The sequence below is a fragment of the Schistocerca americana genome, chromosome 4, assembly GCF_021461395.2.
Source record: "Schistocerca americana isolate TAMUIC-IGC-003095 chromosome 4, iqSchAmer2.1, whole genome shotgun sequence".
Lineage (NCBI taxonomy): Eukaryota > Metazoa > Arthropoda > Insecta > Orthoptera > Acrididae > Schistocerca > Schistocerca americana.
In genome coordinates this window covers 229,386,146-229,412,132 of record NC_060122.1, presented here as the reverse complement: position 1 = coordinate 229,412,132, position 25,987 = coordinate 229,386,146, and the positions used below count along the sequence as shown (strand labels likewise).

Here is a 25,987-nt window from a genome sequence, read left to right as displayed (position 1 = left end):
CAGAACTAAGCAACAGAATAAATCTGGTTTATGATTTATGATTTTATGTGTATACAAGTTGTATGCTGTTTTATGAATGTATATGAATTAACAGAAGAAAACAACAAATAAAATTTTGATTTCTTCTGCTTATTCCTCTTTTAATAAAAGACCCCATTTTCGCAAAGTGGTTAAATTATCGAATACAGAATAGCACTGCCACAGAATGCATTTTGCTCGATATTTTTCCGAATTTAAAAATTTGTAATAATTAGTACTATAAGATTTTTCCGATCTTAAATATTTTTATCCAACTGGGTATGATAAGTAATAGAAGTGCATTTCAGTGCTCTATTTTAAAAAGGAAGTTTTGCCCTATAAATGGTTAAACTTGGTTCTCAGTCCACATGGCTCAAGTAACCTTACAGACAGCCCAGTTAGACGCGTTGTATTCACAGGCGCTAGCAAGGGTGGGTGATGGGAGGGGGGGGGGGCGGTAACATGGGGGAGTACTTGTCCCCCCCCCCTCCATGGAATCCGGAGTACAGAGTTCTTATTCATGACAGACTTCTAATACACTTCTAGTAGTGATTTCCCGTGATTCCGCAATAGCCAATTCTATGAGTAGCATTGCCGTGAGAAAATGCTATAGCAGTTACCACCTTCTCTTTAGAAAGTGTAACACCAGCCATAGAGAGCATTATTCATTCGTTTGTGAATCCTTCTCCCTTCCGTAGTAATGTTTTAGTACGAACCAAACGAAGGTGGAAGAAAAGCCGGTCTTGTGTGACGTGACATCCCGACTGCTTTTCTTGCATTTGTCGAAGTATTGTTGTCAAGTCGGCAACGGGGTGTATCCCAGCTGCGGTGGAATGAAATATCCTATCGCAGTCTTCTTACCCCGTAATCAACAACAGCTAGACGCAGCACTTCCTGAGCATTGTTCTGTTTCAAGAAGGATATGTGCGGTACCATGCGCATTTCGATCGCTTTCACAGCAGTTTCTTCTTCATACTACCACATTATCACTGTGCGGAAGACATCTAAGAGTACCAACAATGTAGGAAAAGACAGGTTGCTACTTACCGTAAACAAGACACGTCAAGTTTCAGACAGGCACAACTAAAAGACACTTAAATAAAGCCTTCGGCCACAGCCTTCATGAGTAAAAGAGAGACACACACATCACTCACAAACACAGGCAAGCACACCTCACACACACAACCGCCAGCTCCAGCATCTCGGGCTGGAATGCAACTATCACAGGGGACACAAGCAGCAACCTGGAGGGGCCGGGAATGGAGAAGTGATAGTAGTCCACGGGTGGGGAGAGAGACGAACGCTTTCTGGTGGAGTGTGTAGGAACTAGAGTGCCAAGAGGCACAGCGTCAGGACGTTGTGGGAGAGGAACGGAGAAAGATGGGTGGGTGCGTTGGCAGAGGGTTGCAAATAAACAAGGTGGGAGATGAGAATGGGGAGAAATGGTAGGACAGAGGGAGTGGAAACTGTTGGGTGGATGTGTGCGGACGGTATGTTACCGTAGGTTGAGGCCGGGATAATTATGGGAGTGGAGAATGTTTTGTAAGGCTAACTCCCATCTGTGCAGTTCAGAAAAACTGGTGGTGGAGGGAAGGATCCAGATGCCTTGGGTAGCGAAGCAGCCATTGAAATCAAGTGCGTTATGTTCAGCTACATGTACTACCATAGGATGGTCTACTTTGAACTTGGACACAATATAGTGGTGGCCTTTCATCCTGGCGGACAGCTGGCTGGTAGTCATACCAATGTAAAAAGCTGTGCAATGATTGCAGAAGAGCTGGTAAATGACATGGCTGCTTTCACAGGTGGCACAGCCTCTGATGGGTTAGGAGAAGCCTATGACAAGACTGGAATAGGAAGTGCTGGGTGGGTGGATTGGGCAGATTTTGCATCTGAGTCTTCCACAGGGGTATGATCCTTATGGCAAGGGTTTGGGACTGGGAGTGGCACAGCGATGGTCTAGGATGTTGTGAAGGTTGGGTGGGCGGTGAAACACCACTTTAGGAGGGGTAGGAAGTATCCGAGATAGGATGTCCCTCATTTCAGGGTATGATTATGGATGTAGTTGCTCTAGCTGAGGGTGGTACTGGGTGATGAAGGGGACACTCCTTTGTGGCTGGCTCTTTGGGGTGGTGGGAGGATTGGGGGTGTAGTGGGAAATGGCACAGGAGATCTGTTTGCAGACTAGGTCGGGGATAGCACCTGTCTGTGAACACTCACCAGCGTTCGTCTCTCTCCTCGCCCATACATTACTACCCCCTCCCCCTCCCCCACCTCCTCCAGATTACTGCTTGCATCCCAGGTGATAGTTGCATTTGATGCTGGAATTGGCAGTCACGTGTGCGTGAGGTGTGCTTGCTTGGGTGTGTGAATGGTGTGTGTGTCTCTCTTTTACTGATGAAGGCATTATATAAGTGTCAAAAATGTCCCTGTCTGCAACTTGATGTGTCTTCTTTACGGTAAGTAGTAATCTGTATTTCTCTATATAGTTGATATTCCCACCTGGAGTTTACATTGTCTGACATCTAAGAGTATGTTACACCATTTCACAGTGCTAGAAGGAAATGTTGCCTGCTTGAAAAAGCTCGATGAGTTAGTTTAGTGTATTATGCTTACTTAACAACAAGTGAACGCTTGTGCCAAGTCCATACATTCAGACTCGAAATGAGGCCAATCCTGTGGATCTCTGTAGGCTAAAGCCAGAAACGATGATCATATTTTTCAAGGCTGGTGTGGCCCGGCAGGAGTAAGTGACCGTTGTGTTAGATAGTAAAAAGTTGTGCTGCAAAGCTGTCACCTTTTCACTCTCTGGAGAGTTTTCTAGTAGTCCTTCCTCTTTTGTAAAAACATCTAATCCGACACACTTCTTCAGATATTCTCGGTTTGGTTTCGGGCGACGAAGTCTTCATAAGTTGCTACCAATATTTTTAGTTGTCTTTTACAGATTTTATCAACTCACAATACTGATTAGTTCACTCTGCAGTTTTATACAAGTATCTGACATCTGCATGTGCACTGAATGGCTTATTGAAAAGCTCACAAGAAATTTAGTAAGCCGTGACATATATGCAACTCAACAAAGCTACGTGTTGCCTGAGCCAAAGCGGCTCAAATATATTACAACACTGATAACTTCTTATCGGAAGCAACAGTGGGGTACGATTTTTGGTCTATGAGAGCACAAATACCTACAAAAATATCAATCACTGATATTACTGATAAACATACTGAGTTTTTCCCTGCTATAAAAAGACTCTATTAATTGCTCTTAATTAGCCTTAAACTAAACGTATAGCTGTTTGATCATTTAGTACTTTTAAATAAATCTTTGCACTGTAGTTTTCGAAATCCTTTACAATACAGAGCTCGGAATTTCGTGGATTCGGACTTCATATGCCGAGTCCTCTAAGTAAAGATATGGGGCCAAGCATTAGTCGTCCCGCCAGACGTCCCACTAACACCGCGCAACACCGCCTGTGGCATTGCTAACGGCCTCAGTTCACCGAGAAAGAGAGTAGTGTGAATGTTGTTTGCTATATTTCGCCGGTTGTTCCAAAACATAGTACGAGACGTCTTCTGTTGGACTGAGCGCGTGAGACGAGCTAGGATGAGGTGCCACACTGTTCTTCAAACCAGGAATGCATGCGAGCAGTCCTGTGAATACGATTGTCGTCAACTTGTAAGACAAAACATGTCCACCGCATCCTCTTCACGAAGTAGTAGAAGAAAGGGCAATACTTGTTCTACATTTCCTGTTTAACACAAATTCTTCAATTTTACAGAAAAAAATTCTGCGAAATAATGTAACGGTATAGAACTGTCCACATTAAATTCTCCAGGTATCTCCGACATCATCGTACCGATTAAAGCTGCAGGTTGCAACAGTACCTAGATGTATTTTCAAGTCTACTGAATTTCTATGCAATAGTGGGAAATTTTGTAAAGTGGCATAAACCGTTCTATGAGTCGTACTTGACATGACGACAGTGTGTTCTGCTTTTGGCCAGACACTTATCGATGTCTTTTTATAGTGTTAAGAGAACAATTCCTAAACTGAAAACGCATATATCTAATGCGCTGGTGTCGGTGAGTCCACTTACTTTCTTTTGCATTCTCCGAAATTCTTATCAGTCTGTCGCTATGCATTAAGTAATTATAGACGTTTGTAATCGCTATATTCATTCTGAAGAGCCCTGTACCTTACATCTGCTGAAACCAGATCCACCGTAGCGACGTATCGTCCGTCATTTCTTCATAGAAATGATGCCTTTTCCTTTATATCGTTCTATAGAGTGCTGTAACCCCTGCGTGTGTCCACTAGTCCACATTTTAGAGAAAATTTGGTATCGCTTTTTCTAATTGTTGGTACAACACCAATGATAACCCAGTACCAATTAGAGTTTCTGTTAACTTTTCCATATAGGATATATCAAAATTGTACGCCATAAATTGCACGACACGTTCTTCACACGTAGACGAAGAAATTTCGTTATATGAGAATGGGTCTGGAAACGCTTTGTTTCCATGTGGAAACTCATTTTCTCCAACGAATATCAACGAGATCAGATTGTAAACTTTCACAGTCGGCATGCATGGGAAGACGTCAATCTTCACGCAACTGTTGAAGCAAGTCATAAACAAAGATGTTTTGTCAATGTTTGGTAGGGCCTCATTTTCTTCTACCCAGATTCAACGGATAAAGTTATGATAATTTCGTAGATTTTAGTGTTCTACCTGATCTGTTAGTAGATGTGCCTTTAGCTATGCTAGCAAACATGGATTTCATGCACAATGGAGCACCTCTCCATTTTAGTGTTAACTTCCGTCGGCTTATAAGTAACAGATTCGGTGGCAGATGGATAGGTAGAGATGGACCAACTGCCTTGCCTCCATGCTCTCCGAACCTAAACCCAATAGACTTTTATTTGTGGGGCCTTTCAAAGCTCTTGTTGTTGGAACCTCAGTACCAGATGTTCAGAGTCTCTGTGCCTGTATTGTGGAAGGCTGCGAACCATACTCAATAATCCAGGGATATATCAGCGCATCCGAGATTCACTGTGACGACGGGTATCAGTGCCCTCAGAAGGCATATTGAACATTTTTTGTGAGAAAAGTCACATGTGGTACGCTGGTACGTTTTGTTCGTGTGTGTTTCGCATGTTTAATGAGTTTTAGGAAATGAGTTGTAACATGGAAACAAAGCGTTACCAGACCCATGTTCATATAATACTCGTATAATTTCTTCGTCTACGTGTGAGGAAAATTTCCGCAATTTGTGACGTACAGGGTGACGTACGGGAGACGGACGATTTTGAACTGCGTGGTACTGAGGGCGCGGTGGTGGGAGGTGGCCGTGTTGGGAATAGTTCTGATCCACACAAGACGCCATTTCATTTACTCACTCACTATGGAGCAGTGGGACTTGCAACGTCGAGTGTTTGTCTATGAGAGTTTCGTGAAAAGTGGTGAGTCTATTATTGCTATGCAGCGATTGTTTCGTGCGCGGTTTAATGTTGGTCGACATGGAGCTGTTCCGAGCCGTACCACAATCCTCAGATGAGTGGAAAACTTCAGATACTGGATAAGAAGCATCCTGGCCCGAGACGCATAGTAACGACGCCAGGAAATGTTGAAAGGGTAAGGCAAGCGGCAGTCAGAAGCCCGGGACGGTCAGCTAGACGTCATGCTAGTGAATTACGAATTAATCGTGAATCGGTTAGATGAATTTTGCATAAAGAATTAAAATTCCATCCCTACAAAATGCTCATTGTCTAACAACTAAAGGAAACTGATTTTGCTGTACGAGAAGACTTCGCTTACAGAATGCAAGTGATTTTGGGTTCGAATGAAAATAAAATTTTATTGATGAGCGATGAAGCTCATTTTCATTTAAACGGGACCGTGAAGAAGCAAAACCAACGTTACTGGGCTCCAGAGCATCCACACCTTATCCACCAGCGTCCTCTACACTCAGAAAAAGTAACAGTCTGGTGTGCTCTTGGCTCTGTTGGCATAATTGAAGAGAATGGGGCCACAGATGCTGTTAATTCGGTTCGTTACAATCGTATGCTTGAAACATTCTTGAAACCAGAACCAAGAAGACGACTAATCCCTTTAAAACGCGTTTTGTTCCAGCAGGATGGGGCAACATCGCACACCGCAAACACGTCAATGAACGTTCTTAGACGCATGTTTCCTGGCCGGATTATCTCACGTTTTGGCAACGTTCCTTGGCCTCCCGGGTCTCCCGACTTGTCAGTAAGTGTCTTTTTTCTGTGGGGGTATCTTAAGAACGGTGTCTATAACCACAAACCACGAAATCTGGACGAGTTGAAGAATCCAATCATTCAAGAAATTGCTGCCATCCGTGCAGAGATTTTAGTCCGTGTGGTGGAGGATTTTGAGAAGAGACTCGAGTCCTGCGTTCGAAATGATAGACATCACCTTGACGGCATTATTTTTCACAAATAACTTTGTTAACTAAAATAACAAATAATGAGCTTTGATTTTGTGCAAATAAACATGCATTAATTTTAAAGTTGGCTGAGTATTATTTCATTAAAAACCGTCCGTCTCCCGTGTGCCACCCAGTACATTTCCGTGTCAACCTGTATATTCTCCACGTTACAGTGGGTGCATCGTGTCTGCCCTGTTCTCGGCTACAGGGGCTGGTGAAGTGGGAAGAAAGCGAGGAGCACTCACCCGTAGAGGCAGTGTGCGGCGGTGACCACGTACTTGTCGCTGATGAGCGACCCGCCGCAGTAGAAGGTGCGGCCGTACATGAGCATCGCCATCCACGGGTACTGCTTCACCTTGGTCACCGTGCCGCCCACGATGCGCCTGCGCTCGTTCGCCATACCGCAAGCTGCCGGAAAATTACAAACCAGTGTAGAGTATAAGCAAGTACGACAAAATTACGTGAAAGTAAGATTTACCAGGAGTACCGGTATGAAATGAGCGTTAAGATACAAATGTGTCAATAGGGAACATTTGTTGTGAACGAGCATTAATTTTTTTTTGTTTGTTTGGTATGACATCTGTCAAAGATATTTAGTATACATAAAGTCATGAAACAAACAACATCACATGTTTTCATTATGTTAACAATTTCGAATTTTGTACCAGAAAGATATGATTTGTGGAAAGCATTAATTTTTTTGTTTTCATTTGAAAAAAAGTGCTGCATAGTCGCATCGAATGCTTGTCGAGGCATACGGTGATCATGCTCTATCAGAAGCAACATGCAAAAGATGGTTTCAACGGTTCAGAAATAATGATTTTGATGTAAGAAATGAAGAATGTGGAAGACCACCAAAAAAGTTCGAAGACGCCTACTTGCAAGCACTATTGGATGAAGATGATACTTTGTAGTCAGAAGCAAATGGCAGCAATGCTAAATGTTGCACAACAAACAATTTCTGACCGTTTGAAAGCTATGGGAAAGATCCAAAAGTGTGGAAAATGGGTGCCACATGAATTGAATGAGACACAGATGGAAAACCGAAAAACCATTTGTCAAATTTTGCTTCAAAGACATGAAAGAAAATCAGTTTTGCATTGAATTGTTATTGGCGATGAAAAATGGTTTTATTTTAAGAATACTAAACGGGAAAGAGCATGGGTTAATCCGGGACAACCATCAACATCGACTGCAAAACCAGATCGATTCAGCAAGAAGACAATGTTCTGTGTTTGGTGGGATCAGAAAAGTGTGGTGTATCATGAGCTTCTAAAACCCAGTGAAACTGTGGATACTAATCGCTACACACAACAAATGATCAATTTGAACTATGCATTGATCGAGAAAAGACCACAATGGGCCAGAAGGCACGGCAAAATAATTTTTTTACACGACAATGCACCTGCACACAAAGCAAAACTGGTTCAGGATACAATCAAAACACTTTGCTGGGAGCTGCTACCCCACCCACCGTATTCATCAGACTTGGCCCCTTCCGACTACCATTTGTTTTCATCAATGGGACACGCATTGGCTGAGGAACACTTCGATCCCTACAAATAAGTCGAAAATTGGGTGTCTCATTGGTTTGCTTCAAAAGACGAACATTTCTATTGGTGTGGTGTCCACAAATTGCCAGGAAGGTGGTCAAAATGCATAGAAAGCAATGGTCAGTACTTTCAATAAAATGTTTTTACTTTTCAATTCAAAACTATTTTTTCACAAAAAACGCTCATTTCATACAGGTACACCTGGTATTTATTGCTATGAGCTCGAAAAAATTAACATTCATTAGCGCTACGATGGATATCTGTTTATGGCTGATAATTTATGCCATACAAGAGACACAGATTTATAGAAAGCATATACTGCCATTTTCTTCTTATTACATACCTACTATCCTAATGTAAAGTTAGTGCTAAAGCTAAATTAAGATCTTAACGAACCCACTACTGGAACCATGATTGCGCCGCTTCTTCTTCTCTCTCATGATCATCCCTTCATTAACACTCATGCAGTTTCCAGGGGATTTATTGCGTCATTCGCGACCTCTTACAAGGCGCAGATCCAAACGTTTTAGTAAAGTATTCGTATTTTTCCGTTTACCAGTTCCAAAATCTCTCAGCTAATTTCCAGAGAGTAAAGTAGCATGACCGAAAATTGCACAAAGTCTGGAAACTTCCAGACGCTTTGTTTAACACAAGATGCTTTCCAGTAGCTTGCTTGATTGCTGTCCACGTGGAATGGGATTAGGATATGACCACACGCGGGAAAAATTCCAGTTAGGAAACGACTCCCATTCAAAGACTAACAGTACCCGCCGTCAACAGCAAATCAGACACAATTCGTGAGTTAACAGACATAACCGGCAAACCACTGCCAGTTGAGTAAGGAAGGTAGAAAGGGAAATACTTTCCGCTAAGAAACGGAGGCGGAAATTACTGAAGAAAACAGCATTCCACTCATTAACAAGCTCGTGTAGTCGTAGTCTACAGAGCTGTGTTCACAATTGTAGAGCTAAGTGCAGTACTGAGAATGATATGATCACACTTTGTTGCATTGTAGTTCTTAAATCAATTACATCGCACGTGACATAATTCACGAATTTTCAGACGAATGCTTTTTTCAATTTCTTAGAAGATATTCTAAAACTATCTAGTAGTACTGGTGTAGACAAATTATTTTATTTATTGTTTGGGAATAAGCCCATTAGGATTGCGCGAAGTACTTCCATTACCCCCTATGTATTACATAGATGCTGATGAATTGTCGTTTCTTAATGTTGCATGTGCTGATCCACATCTAAATCATGGCTGATGAGTCTACTTACACCATGGAGAAACGGATGATAATGAGCACGTGGGCTCACGAACGACTCCGTACAGAAAATCAGAGACATTCAGCATGATTTCAGAGACCTTCCCCACCAAAACCAACAATTTTACAGTGGGAGCAAAAGCTGTTTGCAAATGGTTCCATGAAAGATAAGCCCTGCTCAGGACGAGCGCCAATACGATTGAAAAGATGTGTGGAGGCTGCAGCATCTGTCGAACGTTCGCCAAAATAGTTCATACGTAAGTGGTCACAGGAATTGGGAGTTATGTACTCTACATTAAAAAAACGTATGAAGAATAATTTGAAGTTAAAGGCCTTTAAACCCACGTTTGTAAAAGAATGGAGTGATAGTGACAGAAAAAATCCTCATCAGACTTCTGGGCGAATGCTCGATGACTTTACAACTCTTCCTTCAAGAGTAAAATGTTTCTCTCGGAGGAGTGTGCAATATACCGCAGTGCAAAAGCAAGAAACAATTACTTCTGGAGTAAAGGAAAACCCATATTTCTGCGAATAAATTTAACACTATCCACTCACTACACGTCATGACCTGTCCTGTAATGTCTGCAACCCACTTTGCAGGTCAATATTTCTTTGGTGGGGCTGTGAATCACATTGCGTATCTCACCATGTTAAGTGATATGCTTATTCCACTTCTGCAGGATAAGATACAGCTCAGTCGTGTGTGGCTCTAGCAGGATGGAGCACCAGCCCATTATGCTACTGCATTACAGAATATCTCAATGAGGTATTTCCTGATAAATGGATTGAATGTGATTCTGCTCATTTGCCTGCACCTTAGGAGTGGCCATCTCGAAGTTATCTGTCATCTCGTGACAATACACTATGAGGGTTCATTAAACAGAAGGTTGCTGCCACAAGAAACACAAGGTTGTTGGCACAAGTTACACGACAGTTCACGAGCTTAAGGATGCTATTCGATGTGCATTTACGTTACGTTAAGGAGAATTTCACGTCATACATGGAGGAAATTCATACTCTATTTTGAAAACGATGGTTACACACAGACGTTTTGGAAATAGTAATAAGAAATAGTCACACTGCCTCATATTTATCTTCTGCCATGATCCCACATTAATACACTGCGACCATCTATGAAGACTCTGTGAACAATCTGTACTTAGGGGTGGGTGTCTGCTTTCCTTTATACCCATGTTTCATCCATTCTCTTCCTAAGAGCTTCCTTTCTCTATTTATCCCACGTTTTTCCAGTTTATTCTTTGGGCTTTTCCCCTTGGTCAGCTTGCCGATTGTGAATTGTGGACCTGTGGATTTTGCGGTTTTGGACATCTTCTGGTGTAATTCCTGCCAATTTCAGTTCAGTTTTGATTTCGCCTCACCGTCTCCGTTCAGGTTTTACCCCTGTTGTCAAAGATTCGACTATTTGCTTTATAAATCTGTCAAGGTACATTCTTTTAATATGTCCGTAGAATCTTAGCCTGCGCTTTCTAATGTCCCTATAGATATTTATGTCTTGTCTGACTTTTATTATTGTGTTATAAATTATTATTATTATTGTTATTAGTACATTTTACATCTATTATTAGTATTATTATTAAATACGAATTCATCTGTGGTATGTTAAAAGTGAGGGTGACGTTAATTTATATTTGGGAGTGTTGGGTAGAGGTGGGGAAACTATAGCAAACTGTGCCCCTTCCCTTCATCCCTCCACAGGACCGAACCCTGGATCCGCGCCTGCTTGTTACTCGCACTCCCACCTTACTCCACGCTCTCATTCTGTTTCGCGTCCGAAGTCTCGGTGGCGGCAGCAATGACACAGCCTTAAATTTATATTCCTGACTGAGCCTCTACACGTCCATTATCGATGCTGGTTTGTAGGTAACGCTTAAGTTCCGTTTGAGAGAATTTATTTTCCGGTTCATTAAAATCCCTATATTTTTCTCTCATCTTCATCAGCCATTTATCATCCATTTGCATGATATTCAGTTGTTCAAATCCAAATTTGACCTGAAAACTTCTCTATCTCATCGATCCATCTTTCCATTCTGTTGTCCTCTAGGTCTTATCACGATTAATCCATCTCTGAATCTCCTTCGTCTATCACCCATATATCGTCTCGGTACATCCCCAGCACATTTCAGCTTCGTAGCAGTCACTAACATGTACTTCACTTCTGTCTTTTATCTTACTCATTTGTTTGATTTTATATTCATTCTTGTTATGCTCAACATGCATCTTTCCATTGCTCGTCGCACGACTTTCAGTTTTGAACTGTTTGTGTTTTCAATGTTCATGATTCACATCCGTAAATTAGTAAGGACAATACGCACTGGTTATAGACCTTCCTTTCAAGGCTCAATGGAAATTTGCTTCTGAATGCAGCACTTAGTTCTAAAATAAAGTCAACGCCACTCCATTGTTTTCAGTTGCCCTCAGTATAAAAATTCGTCAACTGCTTAATTTCATCATCAGATTTTCCTATTTTTCCTATCAGCATACTTATTACACATATTTTTGTTGTTACTGTATTTAATATTCGGACCTACTATCATACTTGTCCTTTACAGTTTCTCCATCCTTTACTGAAGTTCTTCTGGATCCGAAGCAAACAAAACAACGTCATCTGCAGATAGCAAGGGGTCCATGTAAGGTTCATTTACGTGTATTCCTGTTTCACCCAAATTTAATGATCTGAGGACATCTTTCAAGACTGCATAAAATAGTTTTGGTGAAACGGACGCATCTTGCCTGACTTCTTCCTCAGTTCTGAACTTTTATCTCTCTTGATGTAATTAAATGGAAGCTTCACCCATCTTGGCATGAAACAGATGAAGATGTAATTTATTGGTTGGCTCCCAAGTGCTACAATCACAGGTTTTCTCGTGACAGTCAGACACTTTGTCATATTTTTCTAGACTCATACAGAATGGTAACTGATGTGCGTTGCATCTTTCTTCGCCGTTCAATATGTAGACAGTCAATTGCGTTACACCCATTTTCTTTTCCCTACTTAAACTTTTTCAAGACGATTAGTATGGATTTTTGTAGAAATCTCGTATTCCACCGACAAAAGAGTAACAGTCTTGTAGTGCTTCATACTTCCCATATTCCATTTCTTGCGAACAATAACAATTTGTACAGTGTGCTAACTACCAGGTATCGTCCTTTTCAGAAACATTCGTTGAATAACTGCAAGTTTTGCTTCCACCATCTCTGCTCTTGTTTGTATTTCCTTTGTTGTCTCGCCGTTCCCAGGGCTTTCTCCTCTTTCCTTGAGCCGAAATTTTTTCCCTAGTTCTCTGGTAGTACTTTCGAACTTCACATTTTCTCGTAGTTTATTACCCGTGTGTTAATTTCTTAGCTACACTATACAGAATTTTGAAGAAATCTTGAAACTCTATTGGTATAGCCTCCCAGTCTCTTATATCAGTGCCGTCCAACATACCTACAAACAACACATTTCATGTATAACATGTCATTCCCACTCACAGTGTCTTTGACCCGCAAAACGACAGGCTTGTGTTGATCAGAAATATATGTAACAACGAACATTTCTGTGAATGAATTGATTAGCTCGGTCTCCTGATCTGAAAATAATATAGCACCTTTGTGATAACTTTTGGAAGCATTTCACTTGTCGCAGTCTTCTTCTCACACTTTTCGTGTTAATATAAACTTTGCAGTGATAGTGCCATACTCCTCCTACAAAGCACAGTTGTTAAAGCACCAAACATCGCTGGGGGAGGGACTTGTTGGTTCTTGGGGTAATCAAACTTTATACAGCAGTTATCTGCACTACATCTGACTTATACATTTTGGAAATCAACGTGGATCGAAAAAAAAATTCATTATTTGGAACTATGTGTATGTGTGTTTCCTTCATTCAGTGTTGTGTCACTTTGGCTACTCATCATGACCAACGAAACATAAATTTTTCACTTCTGTTATTTATCATGTGTGGAAACCAGTGTAGACGACAGTATCTTCTGTGAGTACATGAGAGAGGCGAGACTCTAATTTACCTTGGCGGGTCTATACTTTAGAAATTGTGTACGTAGGGATTACTTTCACTTGCAATGAGCATTACTGCAGTAAATTCGTTATTTAGAGCTTTTGTAGATTTTATTGGAAGTAAGTCGTGAAGAGAGGCAACAAGAAATTGACCACGAGTAATTTGAGTGGTGTATTGTGAGTGGTGTGTAGTTAATAGATGCTACATTGCTACATGCAAGAGGAAAAAGATTGTGCTATTTCGATACCATGGCTATCTCTGACCAAGTATATTTCTAAAGCAAGCGAATGCACCAGAATAATTTCGGCGACAGAGTTTAGATGCACTTCTTCGACGATGCAGAGCTTGTAACAGCAAATACGGCACCTAGAACTGGAATTGAAAGTGTAACTATTGCGTCTGTGAAAATAACTTACAGCACGGTTCGCAGCGTTCCGGCGGCTTGAGGTCAACATCGTCCGTACCCCCAGGTGAGGTCCAGAACCCAAATGGCCCCACGATGCTCAAGAACCATTGCGTAAATGACCACTTATTTTCGGCATAATCGTTCTGCAACACAAAAAACAAGTGTGAGTACAAGAACCATTGCGTAAATGACAGCTTGTTTTCGGAGTAATCGGTCTGCAACACAAAAAACAGGTGTGAGTGTGGGTCGTCCAGGAATACTGCTTTTTGGGGAAGGCGGCAAGGCAGGGAAGGGGGAGGGGTCTGCATCCTTCTGACATTTGCGCCATGATTTCCTATGCTGTGATAACCTTTAATCTCGTCTTACAGCAGCTCTTACATACAACATACTCAATTATGTCTTGTGTATATTCCACTCTCTGACGTCCTCTACAATTACTGCACTTTACAGCCTCCTCTACTACCATGCAAATTATTCCCCGATGTCTTAACAAATGTCGGATCATCCTCTCTCTTGTTCTATCTCTTGTCCTAATGAGTGTTCTCCATGTATTCCTTTCCTCATCCATTCTATGGAGAACATCTTCATTTCTTATGAGTCCATTAAATTTTCATTGTCTTTCAGTAACACTGTCTCTGAAACACTTCTATTGTCACCGTTTACGATTTTACCAAGTCCGAGATCCACTTTCATGAAATACTATGATCTATAAGTTCAATTGCGGAAGTTTCTATCACAAATGAACGCCTTTGTTTGATACTAGTAGGCTTGTTTGCCGAGAAATGCTGTCTTTTTCTTGTGCTAGTCTGTTTCTTATGTTCTCTATGAGTAGTTCACCATGTATTATTCTGCTTCCGAGGTGCGTGAATCTCTTCACTTTGTGTACTACGTAATCCCCAACTGTGATATTAAGTTTGTCGTTAATCTCAATCTCATTTATGCTTGTCCTCAGTACTTGCGTCTTTTTTTCATTTGCTATCAACCTATATTCTACGTTGAGTAATCCATTTATTTGAATCAACGTGTCCTGGAATTCTTCTTCATTTTCACAGAGGACAAGAGTGCAATTAGCTAATTTTATCGTTGGTATCCTTCCACTTTGAATTTAATCACGCTTTCTTTTATTTTCTTCAGTGTTTCTCAGTATATAGGTTGAACAGTCTCTGCATCCCTTTCTTACGTCTTTTTTAATCCGAGCTCTTCGTTTTTGGTCTTCTATTCTTATTATTCCCGTTTGGTTTTTATACATATTGTAGACCACGTTGCTCGTCATTCCCTATAGCTATTTTTCTGAGGATTTCAAATATCTTGCTTCACTTTGCATTGTCCAGCACGTTGTTTTAAAGGTAAATCAGTATTGTGAAAGTGGCAATTGCCTTGCCGGAGTGGTAACACCGGTTCCCATCAGATCACCCCTCCATATCCGCATCCAGTGACGCCTGTGGCCTGAGGATGACGTGGAGGCCGGTCGGTGCCATTGGACCTTCCAAGGCCTGTTCGGACGGAGTTTAGTTAGCTTTTCTTTTGGTTGTGGGTATCAGAAAATGGCAGAGCAGGACGTAGCAAGTTGTATCGTATGACGAAGAAAAATGGAAAGAATTTTCAACTTTCTTTCCTGTGGTGAGAATACCCCGTATAATTATTTGGGGTGAGCAGACCTGCGGAAAATCCTGTTCCATCCAAGTTACAAGACAGAAATTAGGTGTCTGACGATGAGGTGTGAATCTGTCGCGCTCCGAAACTCCTAGCTTTTCGAGAAAATTTTGTTATTTCTTTTTCACTCTTTCCTTTTATTTTCTATTTTCTTGTCGTGATGGAAATGTTGAATCGCGTGGTGATCGACACGTAAACAACTCACTGAGGCGCTGTACGACAAATAATATCTACATTTCCTTACGCATATAATACTGACGCAAAAGATCTGAGCAAACAGTACATTCCTTCATCACGACAACGTACCTGTGCAATAATTGACATCTGGATTAACTATTTACCTCTCACAAGCAGTAAAACTCTTAAACATTATTCCTACAGTTCTATATTTACAGATGCCCCATGCGACTACTTGTTTCCACTCATGAGGGCTCGTTTAAAAGGAAGGCTATTTTTTGTTCAAAAAAATGGTTCAAATGGCTCTGAGCACTATGGGACTTAACTGCTGAGGTCATCAGTCCCCTAGAACTTAGAACTACTTAAACCTAACTAACCTAAGGACATCACACACATCCATACCCGAGGCAGGATTCGAACCTGCGACCGTAGCGGTCGCGCGGTTCCAGACTGTAGCGCCTAGAACCGCTCGGCCACACAGGCCGGCACTCTTTGTTTTTTTTTTTTTTTTTTTTTTTTTTTTTTTTTTTTTTTTTTTTAAGAGCTCCTACAGGCGGTACTCAGACCAACCCCAGTGTAAACACTGACATGGAAAATAAAATTTGACTAGTGGCTTGAAAGTCTGAAACGTTTCTCAAGTATGAAATTTTTCAGAAAAGAAAGCACACTACTCTCTAATACTACATTATCTAAATAGTAATAACACCCTACATTTTGGGTTCCACACCTAAAATCTTTTAAAAAAGATGTTTATTTTCCAACTTGCTTGTATTTATTGACGAACGCGCATTAATTTACCCACGATTCGCAGAAATGAAGAATAGAAAGCAGAAGATGGAAAAGAAGTATTTCTTTCTGGATACCCCTTATAGAGCAAAATTATAAAATTAAGAGGTGGATCTGTTGTGGAAAGAAGCAGGTGGCAATGTTGATGTAAAGTGGTATCGAATTCTAAATGTTTGTCACTGGAATGGGAAGACAATCGAGAAGGAGAGATTTATCAGCAGCCTAGTTTCCTGAGGGTAAATTCCGCTGATCACTTGAGCTTTATTGCCAGGAGTTAAATGAAAAAAAAAAAGAAACTTGAAGCGGCGCCTGGTTCCTACATTAAATTCGGAGAAAAAGTGGTAGATACTAAGGAATATTTAAGGATGGAAGTAATCATAGTGTTTCCGGTGTCGCCTTGTGATATTTACGTTCAGCGTGCATGGAACTACAGAATTTGCTTCAGTACTAACCTGTATTTCCGGGAATGGTATGTCTTCATCGTCGTTGTCCTGACCTTGCGATACGTCGTCATAAATCTCGTCGATAGACGAATTCTCAGCAGGCTGTAACAGAAATACAAGGTGTAGATGTTTTTATTTCCGACAGCGACTACTGTAAGTAACAGCGACAGAAATTTCAACATACAGAAGAAATACTTTACATCACTTCTACTATTCCCTTTTGCCAGGCTGCATTATAACATTCACAATGGTTCTCTTCTCATATTTCGTGCTTACTGGTCTGCTAGCTTCCTGTATTTAAAATTTGCCCTGCTATACTAGTCTGCTGTACAGATGAATTGTATCTCAGCGCAGTATGTTTGTGACTTACAAGTAAGTTTTACAAGACGACAAGTTGCTCCATTGCACGTTACTCCATTACAGAATAGAAGCCGGTGCACCAACACACATGTCGACGGGGTTTTAAAGACTAACCTCCTCCTCCTCCACCAGGACACAGGCCTGCAAGTGCGTTTCCGACTGCGCTTGGGCGTCGCGAGAGTACGGTTCTTAACATAACGACTGAACGTGTATGTGACAGCATGAAGAAAGAATGTGAACTGTAATTTGCGTCAAGTGTCCGTTTATATACGAATGCACAAAGTCGTGTTAGAACGCATCACTTGGGGGTTCCCTCTTTTCACTTGTCAGAACGTATTGTAGCTGTTGGAGCCTGCAAGCCAGGAAGTCATACAAGTGAAAATTTCTTTCCATTCCGCAGAGAACATTTTTGTGGGTTCCACAAGCTCTGAATGATCATTGAAGAGGATAAAGACAATGCAAGGGGTTTATCATTTTAATAGGTGGAAAGAAATTAAGAATAGTACAATAGTAAAGACTGGTTTTTTTATATCTGACAGATAAAATCCAACGACACTGCCAGCTGCCTGCTGCAAATACCAGTGACAGAAACAAAACACCTCTTGCTCTGATAAAACTTTCACGCTATAATTGTTGCGAAACGGACACTTTCACTAAAAGGCAGAACCTTGCAGAAGATTGCTTTTCGTGCTCCATTGAGCTGCAAAAAGACGAAGGAAACTTTGCATCGACAGCAAAGCCCATGTTTATCTTGAAGCTGTAACTCTCACTTATGAGGCTTAGCGACATCGGGGTATCGCGAACCCTGCATCTTCATAACCGAACACATTGTTCTGTCTAGAGACTAGCCTAAAAACGCTTCGCAAAGATAGTTTCTGTTTACTCGTGATTCACTATTTTCTTCGAACGAATACCATACAAATGGGACAAATGAGTCATATGTATCGGTTAAACTACAGAGATGTACGACAAGAGACACGTCTCTATCAGGTTCTCTTAACAGTTGGCATGTGAAAACTAGCCAGTTTAGGAATATGCGTTGAGGAGGGACAAGAAAAAGAGGTGGCGAGTATAGGGAATATTAGAAGATAGGTTCATTGACCATAAAAACTGGACTGAACTGAGGATCTTGCGCAGTATACGGTTTCTAGAAATTGTGGTCATGAGGATGAACGATGAAAGTGTATGAAAATAAAGACTATGTGGAAGGTGCAGGGGCTTTATGTCCTTCTCATCAAGTGCTCATCATCCTATACAGAAGTTAAGTAAAGTAGTTTCAACTCGAATATTGATTTGAACTCCACAGTAATGTCTAAAGACAGAGCGCAGTGATTATGAACCAGTGAAACGTCTCTTCACATTGTGCTCTGTGATGTGACGAAGCGCGAAGCATCACTCACGCCTATGGTGCATCCGCGCGCTCCTAACGATATACGGCATGCCATCCAGTTTATGTGCCATATTAAAGCACTGATTAGCAAGGAAACGTTTATCGATGGACTCGGAACAATTCTCGGCAGTATTAATCTTCTGAAACAGTTTCAACGAAGGTCACCATTCGCACTCTGACCCCCAAGACATGGCTTAAATATTCACTATTCGTGTATCAGTCTAGATACACTCAAAAATATCCCCCTAGTGAGTCTTTGGACCGACAAACGTACACCACTGACAGTAAGTACATCATCTCCAATTAGTTCCTTGGAACTTCCGCTAAAGCCTTCACTAGGGGAAACTAGAGTAACATTTCAAAACTACATAGCGTTTCAAAATCATAATACTTCTAATTTACACAGTAGAAAATACTATTTAATTACTTGTAGTAAACCCCCTCTCCCCCACGCACGTCTCTTTCATCAAGACCTCCTTCAGCTAGCTAACCGTTCCACAATCCCGTCCGAGGACTCTGCGTTCCAATCACGCGCACACACATTAACACACCCTACAAATCCACAAAAATGGGGGATGTTGACCACTACTCCACAACTACGCACTTAAATCACAAACTGTGAATTCATTTAAGTTTAAATACTGAAACAATAGCTGTGTTGATCATTGTGGATCGGCCGGCCGCTGGTGGCCCAGCGGTTCTAGACGCTACAGTCTGGAACCGCGCGACCGCTACGGTCGCAGGTTCGAATCCTGCCTCGGGCATGGATGTGTGTGTTGCCCTTAGCTTAGTTAGGTTTAAGTAGTTTTAAGTTCTAGGGGACTTATGACCTCAGCAGTTGAGTCCCATAGTGCTCAGAGCCATTTGAACCATCATTGTGGATCGCTAACTCCTAACTTGATCTACATGTACATCTACATGATTCCACTCTCGAAAAACACCTGAAAGAAATGGATACTTGAATCTTACCGTGCGAACGTTGATTTCTCCTACTTCATTACAATGGCCATTTCTACCTATAGAGGAGGAAGTAAAAAAAATATATATATTTTGTCGCTCGGAAGAAAAAGTTGATGATTACCATTTCGCGAAAAGGTCTCGCGGCAAATAAGAAATTCTTTCAACTGGCTTATCAGTGCATGACTCACTCCTATTTCCCAATAATACAAGACGAGCTGCCCTTCATTGAACTTTTTCGATGTGCTCCGTCAATCCTATATGGTAAGAATTCCGCACCATGCTGCAATACTCCAGACGAGAACGAACAAGTGTAGTGTGGGCACTCGCTTCAGTAGATCCGGCGCGTCTTTTAAGTATTCCGCCAATAAACGTAATGTTTGGTTCGCCTTCCCAACCACAGTTGCTATGTAATGGTTCCAATTTAAGTTGTTCGGAATTGTAATCCATAAGTATTTTGTTGAATCTTCTATCTCTAAAGTTTTTTTATGATTTATCATTTAATCGAAATTCAACGCCACTTTTTTAGTACTTATGTGGAGGACCTCGTACTTTCTTTGCTTAGGATCAACTGGCACTTTTCGCACCATTTAGATCAAACCCTTTTGGAGTTAGCTTTGATCTGAGTACTTTACTAAACGGTGAAAGATAGAATCATGTGCAAACATCGTTTATATAGATTAAGAATTGCAGAGGGCGTACAACACTTCCTTAGGGAACAAACCCGTTGTTCTTGCGCTTGCAAAATGTGAAAGTGATTTTTGTGCAAGTTTTAACTCAAATCTTATGATTTTAACAGCATAAAATTAACAGCGAAATTGTTACTATGAAACTACTTTGTCTGTAATGGCTAAGTTTGCATGTAATTGTAAACGTAATTATTTTCTGCGCTACATTTACGAAAGTCTTTTTTATTTCATTACCCTCACGGAAAATTTTAGACTAATAATGTCAATGAAACAGCCGACTAACCGACGGCCTAAGAGAGAGAGAGCATGCTGAAAATCCGTGCAACTGCTCTGTAGCTCAGGTGCCTTTTGCAGGCCACTTTGAGGTCATTTCCTGTATTAAATTGTTCGTCTCGATTTCCCCTAAACATTGTGGTATACTGTAAGTAACTACCGTTTACTAAATTAAAATTAACTCCGTCCCAACTGGCCCCGGAAGGCCTTACGGTACCGACCGACCGCCGTGCCATCCTCAATCGATAGGCGTCATTGGATGCGAATATGGACGAGCATGTGGTCAGCACGTCAGTCCCCTGGGCTTAATCAGATTTCGTGCTCGGAGCCGCACTTCTCAGTTGAGTAGCTCCTCAACTGGCGGCATAAGGGCTGAGTGCATCTCCCTTACCAGCAGCACTTGCCAGTCCTGGATCGTCACCAATACAAGTGGTAGCCAGTCCCGACAGTGCTTAATGTCGGTGATCTGATGAGAACTTGTGTCACCGCTGTGGCAAGGCCGTTGGCCAGTTATCGTTTACACTCTGAATAAAAGTTGACTAGAAGAAGGAACAATACTTAATCGGCAAGTTCAAGTGGTAGCATATGCGGATGACGTAGCATTAATGGCAACGAATGTAAGGGCACTAAAGGGGAACTACGATACGTTAGAGGAAGCAGAAAGAGAAGTAGGTTTAGAAGTAAACATAAACAAAACAAAGTATATGGTGATGGGGGAGCTCAATATAAACGGACAAAAGAATTCAATAGTAATGAATGGGAAAGAATATGAAAGAGTGAAAACATTTAAATATTTAGGTTCTGTAATAACGGAGGGCAATAAAGTAGCTGTAGAAATTTAAGAAAGGATAGTGAGTGAAAATCGTTGCTATTTTGCCTTGCAGAATGTATTTAATTCCAGGTATGTTAGTAGGAATACAAAAATCAAAATATACACTACCATATTATGATCAATAGTAATATATGGATCAAAAAATGGTTCAAATGGCTCTGAGCACTATGGGACTTAACTTCTGAGGTCATCAGTCCCCTAGAACTAAGAACTACTTAAACCTAACTAACCTAAGGACATAACACACGTCCATGCCCGAGGCAGGATTCCAACCTGCGACCGTAGCGGTCGCGCGGTTCCAGACTGTAGCGCCTAGAACCGCTGGGCCACTCCGGCCGGCATATGGATCAGAAGGCTGGCTATTGACATTAAAGGAGGAGAAGTGGTTATTGAGATGGGAAAGAAAGATACTGAGAAGGATTTTTGGAGCAGTGAGAGAGGAAGATGGATGGAGAGTAAGGACGGATGTAGAACCACAAACACTTTTTGCACAGATGGATATTGTTAAAACTAAGCAGGGAAGAATAAGATGGGCAGGACATATACAGAGAATGCCAAAAACTCGGAGTGTCAAGAAAGTTTTCATGGGAAAACCTGACAGGAGAAGGAGAGGAAGTAGACCCAGGAAAAGGTGGCTGGACGATATGGAAGAAGAACTAAAGGCGATGGGAATAAGAAATTGGAGAAGGAAGGCGATGGACAGAGAAGGATGGAGGCAGGGGATACAGTTGGCCAAGGTTCTTCAAGGACTGTAGAGCCAACCAAGATGAAGAAGAAGAAGAAGATTTTTTATGTTTTACGTACTAGTTTAGCGAGATTAGCATACCTAATGACCGGCCGGGCGGGGTGGCCGAGCAGTTCTAGGCCCTACAGTCTGGAACCGCGCGAGCATGGATGTGTGTCATGTCCTTAGGTTAGTTAGGTTTAAGTAGTTCTAAGTTCTAGGGGACTGATGACCTCAGAAGTTAAGTCCCATAGTGCTCAGCGCCATTTGAAGAAATACCTAATTACCATCATATTGGGCGAACTGATCATAAAACAATAGACAAATTTTTTGCGATGAAAGACTGATTTAAATTCTGTAAATTATACTAATTTTATGTCAGAATGCTTGACCGCATTTTCATAGTAAGGAAAGATTCGTGTTTAGTGCTTCACAATGTCTACGGTATGCTTCTAGATATGAAAATTTACCAACAAGTTCTATTTCAGGAATAATAATGTAGCTCGTTGCAATGGATTAAAATTTGTGCTAATACCAGGATTCGAACCGAGGTATCTTGCTAACCAGGCAGACGCAATACCTGTTACGCCACAGTGGCACTACAGACGGAACACCTCTGTGGACGACCGTTCTTTGCCTCCTGTCTCCCTCACCGATACAAATTCTAACTCATACCTCAGCCCATTGCTCTTGCCCTTCTATATCCGCATCAGTATTGCCAAGGCTCTCTCACATTGGAATAGCATCTTAGGAATGAGCGAAATGTCGTTAATCCTGCCTATACCTTCTTGGCAACACTGATGTGAGTTTAGAAGGGGAATAGCAATGGGCTGAGACATGAGCTGGAATTTGTATCGTGGAGGGAGACATGCTAGAGTAGTCCCTGTAGCTGTGGTATCTATAGGGTCAATATGGCATAGAGGGTAGCATATCTGCCTCCAAACTACAGACCGGTGATCGAATCCTGGTGCTCGTATAAATTTCAAATCATTGGTCTGCATCAGGGGTCTCCAAACTACGGCCCGCGGTCCGAAACCGTTAGCTGGCCGGACATCCCCGGTATCCGACCCGCCAAATATTTGAGGGGGTATCTACACTGCCAACAATTGAGTTTCGAGGCCTATCGCGACCAATACACCGCGACATTGGCTCTGCTACTCGCAACAAGACTTCATAACTAAACTTATTGTTGCGCCGCTTGAAATAACAATGCGTTGACACACTCTACCTCTGTTATGTCTTGCAGTAATAGTGTTGCTAACAATGATTTTGAGATTTCGTTAACTTCGTAGGACGCTTTCGTAAAGAACGTGCAGTGACATACTTCTTTGTCGGTGAAATTCGTCAGAATAAAATACGCCAGAATTTCCAACAGGTACGTCCACCAATCAAAATTATGTAATTAAATAAAAATCGTAGTTCGTTTCAGTGCTAGCTATTCCCACAACCTTAGATTTTTGCGATTTCATCTTCCCTTTAGCCTTACATTATAGTGATCTTGGAGTGCTAGGGTGCTTTAATCCCACTAGGTACATCTTGGCCCTTATGACTTCGTGGGGGAGTCAATGTGGCCCACGGACTTATGTTTGGAGACCCCTGGTCTACATCATCATCAGATATAAAGATTAGATTCCATGTGTCTCAGAAATACCAGTTATACGTATGATTAATTGCAGGGATATTGGCAGGAGTACGATAATAAGTGAAAGAACACTATAGAACGCCTATTTCCTAACCTTTCTGACATGATTTTAAGGGCGTTAGAAACTGGACAAGAGATGTCGCACCTGGTAGCGTGGGAGGTCGCCAACAGGTGGGAAGGCGGCGGTGGCGGCAGCGTTGGCTGTGGCCGCGGCGGAGGCGGCCAGCGAGAGCAGCAGGAGGAAGTTGGCGCCGCGGCTCATGTCTGCAGACAGCGGCGGCGGAGCGCGCGTGGCGCTATATAGCGGCCGGCGCTGCAACTGTGTCACGGCCGAGGCCCGTGTGCGCGCCGCGCCATAGGGGCTTCTCTGACAAACTGCGGCCCTGGGCGCGGGGGAGCGCGGGAGCGCGATCCGCTCGCAAACTAATGGGCCTGCCCGCGACGAGATGTCGCGCCTTCCTTACGTCACTTCGCCACGTTCACTGTGTTCTTGCACATCGCCCTATTTTGACTACAGGGCTTTGATATTTCTCACATTTCGACTTTCCGCCATGATAGCTGGACATTTCATCAACATATACGATCGAAACTTAGAACTGCACAGCACCAGGTACTGGAAGGTTTAAGTCGGGATTCACAAGGAAAGACAAAAAATCTCTGGTCATGTTGTTGTGGTCTTCAGTCCTGAGACTGGTTTGATGCAGCTCTCCATGCTACTCTATCCTGTGCAAGCTTCTTCATCTCCCAGTACCTACTGCAGCCTACATCCTTCTGAATCTGCTTAGTGTATTCATCTCTTGGCCTCCCTCTGCGATTTTTAGCCTCCACGCTGCCCTCCAATACTAAATTGGTGATCCCTTGATGCCTCAGAACACGTCCTACCAACCGGTCCCTTCTTCTTGTGAAGTTGTGCCACAAACTCCTCTTCTCCCCAATTCTATTCAATACCTCCTCATTAGTTATGTGATCTACCCATCTAATCTTCAGCATTCTTCTGTAGCACCACATTTCGAAAGCTTCTATTCTCTTCTAGTCCAAACTATTTATCGTCCATGTCTCGCATCCATACATGGCTACATCTCATACAAATATTTTCAGAAAAGACTTCCTGACATGAAAATCTATACTCGATGTTAACAAATTTTTCTTCTTCAGAAACGCTTTTCTTGCCATTGCCAGTCTACATTTTATATCCTCTCTACTTCGACCATCATCAGTTATTTTGCTCCCCAAATAGCAAAACTCCTTTACTACTTTAAGTGTCTCATTTCCTAATCTAATTCCCTCAGCACCATCCGACTTAATTCGACTACATTCCATTATCCTCGTTTTACTTTTGTTGATGTTCATCCTATACCCTCCTTTCAAAACATTGTCCACTCCGTTCAACTGCTCTTCCAAGTTCTTCGCTGTCTCTGACAGAATTACAATGTCACCGGCGAACCTCAAAGTTTTTATTTCTTTTCCATGGATTTTAATACCTACTCCGAATTTTTCTTTTGTTTCCTTTACTGCTTGCTCAATATACAGATTGAATAACATCGGGGAGAGGCTACAACCCCGTCTCTCTCCCTTCCCAACCACTGCTTCCCTTTCATGTCCCTCGACTCTTGTAACTGCCATCTGGTTTCTGTACAAATTGTAAATAGCCTTTCGCTCCCTGTATATTACTCCTGCCACCTTCAGAATTTGAAAGAGAGTATTCCAGTCAACGTTGTCAAAAGCTCTCTCTAAGTCTACAAATGCTAGAAAAGTATGTTTGCCTTTCCTTAATCTTTCTTCTAGGATAAGTCTTAGGGTCAGCATTGCCTCACGTGTTCCAACATTTCTACGGAATCCAAACTGATCTTCCCCGATGTCGGCTTCTACCAGTTTTTCCATTCGTCTGTAAAGAATTTGCGTTAGTATTTTGCATCTATGACTTATTAAACTGATATTTCGGTAATTTTCACATCTGTCAATACCTGCTTTCTTTGGGATTGGAATTATTATATTCTTCTTGAAGTCTGAGGGAATTTCGCCTGCCTCATACATCTTGCCCACCAGATGGTAGAATTTGGTCAGGACTGCCTCTGCCAAGGATGTCAGTAGTCCTAATGGAATGTTGTCTACTCGCGGGGTCTTGTTTCGACTCAGGTCTTGCAGTGCTCTGCCAAACTCTTCACGCAGTATCATATCTCCCATTTCATCTTCATCTACATCCTCTTCCATTTTCATAATATTGTTCTCAAGTACATCGCCCATGTATAGACCCTCTATATGCTCCTTCCATCTTTCTGCTTTCCCTTGTTTGCTTAGAACTGGGTTTCCATCTGAGCTCTTGATATTCATACAAGTGGTTCTCT

General features: G+C 41.9%; 1 protein-coding gene across 1 annotated transcript in view; it reads right to left on the bottom strand.

Moving 5' to 3' along the window:
• The window catches only part of LOC124613369 (trypsin-1-like), a 48,936-nt gene extending 25,032 nt beyond the window's left edge, over positions 1–23,904 (bottom strand). The window contains exons 1-4 of the mRNA XM_047142069.1: positions 23,788–23,904; positions 16,785–16,877; positions 13,727–13,859; positions 6,721–6,883 (exon numbers count right to left, since the gene is read on the bottom strand). Coding sequence (XP_046998025.1) covers positions 6,721–6,883; positions 13,727–13,859; positions 16,785–16,877; positions 23,788–23,904 — 506 coding nt within the window. The remainder of the gene's footprint in view (positions 1–6,720; positions 6,884–13,726; positions 13,860–16,784; positions 16,878–23,787) is intronic.
• Positions 23,905–25,987: the final 2,083 nt, after the last annotated feature.